Genomic DNA, 5,543 nt, shown 5'->3' with positions numbered 1-5,543 from the left:
TTCTAAGCTGTACCAATTATTCTCAACGCCATTGCTATTAAAGACCACACAATCCTCCCTCTTCCACGTCAAGTCAACGTGGTGACTGCGGGAAGCCAGAGTACGATTCCCTACCTCTCGAGACTCAAGCTCGTTTGAATGCTCTCATGGGAAGGTTGTAAAAATTACACTAATCTTGAACACCATTCTGTGGTTGGGCTTGGGTGAAAACAAATTATGCAGTATTAGCCTCACTAACCAAAGCCCAGTTTGATTTTGTTGAAACAGTCTAGTCTTTTCTAGTAAGTTCCAGAGTCCAACTACTTTATTCACAATTTTAACCTTCTACAAGCTTCTGGAGTCACGGCGAAAGTACCAGAAGAATTCTAATGCAAACTCTTGGAAACATCTCTATATAAACACCATTTGCATATGGTTTGCTATCAAATCAAAGTATCATATTCAAGCACTTCTCGTAGTACTGTTAACTAAAAGTAAACATCAACAACAATGGCTTTCAGAGTAATCGGTTTCAATGACCCAATTTTCTCAGGTCTTCAAGACATGCTTGGCGTATCAGATCAAGAACTTGAAAAGCCGGCGAACACACCATCAACAAAATACGTAAGAGATGCAAAAGCAATGGCGGCAACTCCAGTTGATATCAAGGAGTATCCCGACTCTTATGTGTTTGTACTGGATATGCCAGGGTTGAAGTCAGAGGAAATCAAAGTTCAAGCGGAAGATAATAATGTCCTTGTTGTGACCGGAATGCGACAACGGGTAGACGAAAAGGAGAAAGAAGTTAAATATGTAAGGATGGAAAGAAGAATTGGGAAGTTTATGAGGAAATTTTTACTGCCTGAGAATGCAAATGTTGATGCAATTTCAGCTGTTTGTGTTGATGGTGTTCTTACTATTAGTGTTCAGAAATTGCCTCCACCCGAACCCAAGAAGCCTAGGACTATTCAGGTTCAAATTGGGTAAGATAATGGTTCGTCATGCCGAAACAGGAGATGCGATCTTAATGAAATGTGTTTTCCGTAGCTTAGATGTATGCTTGAAATAGCTCTTTGTTTGCGCGTCTTATTTTGTTTTAATGGTCGATCGTGTACTTTTATCAAAAATAAATAAAATTTTAAGTTTATTTCAGTGAAATCATGATTTAATCGATTATCTAGGATAATCCCAAATTAGAGGAAGCTTCTCCGATCGGCAATGATACAAATCATGATTGATTTTGTGGCGGTGAACGAAGATGGAAGGGATTGATATAATTCCGGAGTCCTTCTTTCAATCGAGCTGGAGCGTACTCCATTTTTGAAATCATGTGTGGATCGCGGATCAAAATCTTGGTCACAGTAACTAATTTTGAGTTACGGTCAAACTTAGTAAGGACAAGGTGACAATTCATTTTTTCTAGCCTCTTTTTCTTTGTTATTTATTAACCTGAGCATCTGTTGTCTTTGCAAGAAATGACTTTTTTAAAGGTAGGATTCATTCTCCCCTTGGGAGGTTTTGAGATGGAGTTGGACAGGTCAACCACCACAACCCAATATACCATATTCCATGCAGAATATTGGCCAGCACTTGCATAATCACAAACATCTCTCTCTTTCTAAATGGTATCCCCTTACCAGACACATTCAGTCATATAATTTTCTTGTGACAATGGGAAACAAGTGAATGTAAATTTTCACATAAAACGAAATACACCGGGTCACACTGATCATGTTCAGGAGATACGAGCTAAATGAGATTATGATTAACGAAAACTTGGTGTCGAGTTTTTTTTGTGTGTCCAACTATCTAGTTAGGTTCTTTTAAAGGCTATTTATATCATCATTATCACCCTTTTTTTCAATTGCTATTCAAGTAGGATACGAAGAAAAGAGCTGTATTACTGTGTATATATATATTCGGTCAGAAACAAGTTATTAAAGCAATATTTGTGGCTGGAGTAACATGAAAATAGTTGAAACGTTGGAGGAAACTTAACAGGCACTTTTACCATCATATGGATGTATACATTTGTATGCCAATTGCCCAATTATGGTTTTGAGAATTTTTATAGTATAGGTGCATTTTAGATATATTATTACACTATAGATGAATTGAAGGCTCGATGTAGCAATACTAGTAGCTATCTTAACAAATGTTTGAGTTTTACTCAGAGACGACTAACAAATAAAAGACGGGTACCATAATGTTTTGTTTGGGGGATGAAGTTGGATTTTATTCATATGATCAAGATTCAAGAATGATAATTTCTTATTGGGGCGATATAAAATGACAACTATTTCTTCTTTTTCTTGTATGCGACTGCAAACATAAGTGAGAATGGGATCATCATGTTTATGCTATGCCTTCTTTTTTCTCATTGATGAAATATTTGTTGTTGTGCTGAAGTTTCCAACTCAGGTAGGCCCCCAAATGATTTCGCCAGTCGCCACAAATTTACAGTGACATTGACCAGGATTTAAAATTTTAATTTTTACCTGTAGATGTAATTTTTTGAAAAGATTTGAAATTCAGAGTATATCTTTTCTATTCCCTCGATCTTAAATATCTTTTGCCAATACGCAGACTGTTGATGTATTTGAAACTTTAAACTACAGTGATCATGGTAGTTTACTTATTCTTTCCCTATCATGTTGTGAAAAATACTAGAACCCCTTTAATATGAGTTCAACATATAGAAGCCACACTAAATGGATCATACATTCTCAACTCCATACTTTCAAAAAATGATATTACTAGGCTCAACATATCAAATTTTCTTCAGATCTGGCCCATAATTAATTATTATGAATTTTGATAATGACGGTAATACCCTTTTGTATTTATACCAGAGAAATATCAGAATATATTTTCATTTCTCTATTGTCTTTCTCTCTCTTCTCCGTTCTCTTTCTTTCCCGGCTCTCGGCTCCAGCGAATTCAGATCGATGAAGAAGAAGGAGAATCGATTTGATTCAATAGATTTACATTTGATAATCAGTTAATCTACAAATCTGAATCAATTATTTAATCAATTTCATTTGAATCTAGGTATCAGCTGGTTCTAAGCTGCATTAGGTTAGGTTTTCGTTCGTTCAACTGGTTTGTTTTCTGAAGAATTTGAATCGATTTGAAGCTGATTCGAAGCTGCATCAGGTTTGATTTTCGTCATTCTTACTTTGCTTAGTTCGATTAGGTTTTGATTTTTTTTTATTGATTCTATTCAGATCTGGGAAGAATAACAACCTGATTTTTCTTGAATATCATTTTCTAAGTCAGTTGAGTCGTAATCTACATAATATTATCTTATAATGTCTATTTTATGAATCAACTTTCTGAATTCAATTGCTAATACATGATGCAATTTTAATTTAGATTTTAGTCTTGAACTTGATTTCGGTGAACTGTTGGTGTCATTTGACCTGAGGCACTTTCAAAGAACGTTGTTGTTTTGGAATGTGAATCTTCCGCTGAAGGTGGTTCTTGCAAGATTCATTTGGTTGGAACTGCTCACGTTTCTCAAGTGAATTATATTCAATTACTCTAGGTTAATTTTTCGCTCATTGTTATGGTTTCATATTGTCAATAAAACTTTTGAATTTTGGACTCAAATTGTGAGGGTTTTTACTGAATTCAATATGACTTGCGAAATGCATATTTGTTTAGTTTTAATGTGATCAAATTTTTTGTCTGTGTCACTGTGACTATGTTGTTTTGGTAAGTTGATTTTGTGAAAATTTCATATTGATTCTTTTCAAGTCAGAAATATTCTTTTTAAGTCAGAAATTTTGTATGCAAGATTGGTAGGACAGGAATGGGTTTACTAAATCAAATGAGATGGAAAAAGAAGACTACAGTATATAAATGAAGAGCAAAAGTGATATAGAGTGCCTACTGATGAGAGATGGACATTTGTTTTTCTTTTGTTCTCAGGAATCCTGCGAAGAAGTGCAAGCTATCATCAGTCACTTGATACCGCAGGTGCTTCTCTCTTGAAACTCACAAACACTTGTTTGGTGGATGGATCATTAGCAGGTTAGTTGCACGCATTCAAATTTTTTACTTTGTTGACTTACTCTTCAAAATTGGTACTCAACTAATATGTACGCATGAATGGTAGGTTGTATTCTTGGAGCTACGTGCGATTATCGGATATCTATGTTGACCCCTCAAAAAAAATTAGAAGTTTGTGTACTTCAAGATTTATTAATATTCCAGCTTTTTGTGAGTTGGATCTATTATAATCTAACCTCAATTGCACTTTTTAGAGAAATTCTTCAAAGAAATTTCAATCAAACCAGATCCACAATCGATTAGTAACTGAGATTTGATTTGTAGGTTGCAGAAGAAGAATAAACAGGGATGAAATCGTGGAACACTCCAAAATATGGTCTCATCTTCCACTCATCTTTCATTGGACGAGCATCTGCAAAGAACAAAGGACGTATGGATCGTTATCTTGCCAACAAGTGTTATATTGCTTATCACATTGACTGCTTTTCGGGTAAGTTCATTGTGTTGTTCAATGCTACTAGCTTGTTTTGTCATTGTAATTTTCCTGACTCATCATTACCACTAATAACAGAGACAAACACCACTATATTCGGGAAAAGCTCCGTGAGCAAGTCGAAGAGAGACTGGATTTCTATGAGAAGGGTATTGCACCTCGCAAGAATGTTGACACGATGAAAGCTGCCATTGAAAGTAATAAAGGTGAGAATGAAAGAATTAAAGAAGGCTGATTTTTGGCCTAAAATTGTTCTTTGTGTTTTGCTTGCTTCTTACTTATTTTGCATCTGATGTTTTGTTGCACGCTTCTACAGTGCATTTATTCATCCTTTAAAACACCCTTCATCAGCTTTATAGTAATCACATTAATATGGTCTCCATTCAGCTTTATGATAATTATCGTTCAGCCTTACAGTTCTCTTCGTTCAGCTTGATAATAAGCTTTATAACGATTATCTTGTTCGATCAGCTGTTCTTTATTTTATTTTTATTTATAATTGGTAATTGAAGTTTGCTCAAAGATATAGTCCGTCATCTGTTATCTAGAATGTAGAAGTGGAAACATATGTAGTGAGTTTCTGTTGAACTATAGAATGGCCACTGTCCTACTGGTCTAGTTTGTTTATCACTCTACATTAATAAATTCACAGATGATGAGAAAACTCATATGGATGTAGAAGATGGAGCTTCCGCAAAGAAGAGAAGCAAGAAAAAGAAGTCAAAAGGTGATGTAGAGCCTGTGGAAGAGGACAAATCAGCTGCTAAAGTAACTAATGGAGATGCTTCAGAGGAAGATATGGGGACTGAGAAGAAGAAAAAGAAAAAAGAGGAGCGCAAGTCTCAGGAGAATGGTGAGAATGTAATTGAGTCGGAGCAGAACGGAACAGCCTTTAGGTAAGTAAAGGAAATGGTTTGTTTAAGTAAATGTAGGACTAACTAGTGGAACTATGTTAACCAGTTTAAGTCCATAGCAAGTCCATAGCGGAAGTAGTGTATGGACAACAGAATGAAATATACATAATTGTATACTTTTATAGGAACTGTTAGCTTTTGAA

At 35.3% G+C, this 5,543-nt stretch overlaps 1 protein-coding gene across 1 annotated transcript; it reads left to right on the top strand.

The window, feature by feature from the left end:
* The first annotated feature begins 409 nt into the window (after window positions 1-409).
* Window positions 410-1,137, top strand: LOC113273587 (17.9 kDa class II heat shock protein-like). Its single transcript, XM_026523256.1, has one exon. The coding sequence runs from the start codon at window positions 490-492 to the stop codon at window positions 964-966; it is 477 nt and encodes a 158-aa protein (XP_026379041.1). The 5' UTR covers window positions 410-489; the 3' UTR covers window positions 967-1,137.
* Window positions 1,138-5,543: the final 4,406 nt, after the last annotated feature.

Source organism: Papaver somniferum, chromosome 4 (assembly GCF_003573695.1).
Source record: "Papaver somniferum cultivar HN1 chromosome 4, ASM357369v1, whole genome shotgun sequence".
In the NCBI taxonomy this organism is placed as follows: domain Eukaryota; kingdom Viridiplantae; phylum Streptophyta; class Magnoliopsida; order Ranunculales; family Papaveraceae; genus Papaver; species Papaver somniferum.
The sequence above is the reverse complement of the archived record's forward strand: the minus strand, read 5'-3'. Positions and strand labels throughout refer to the sequence as shown.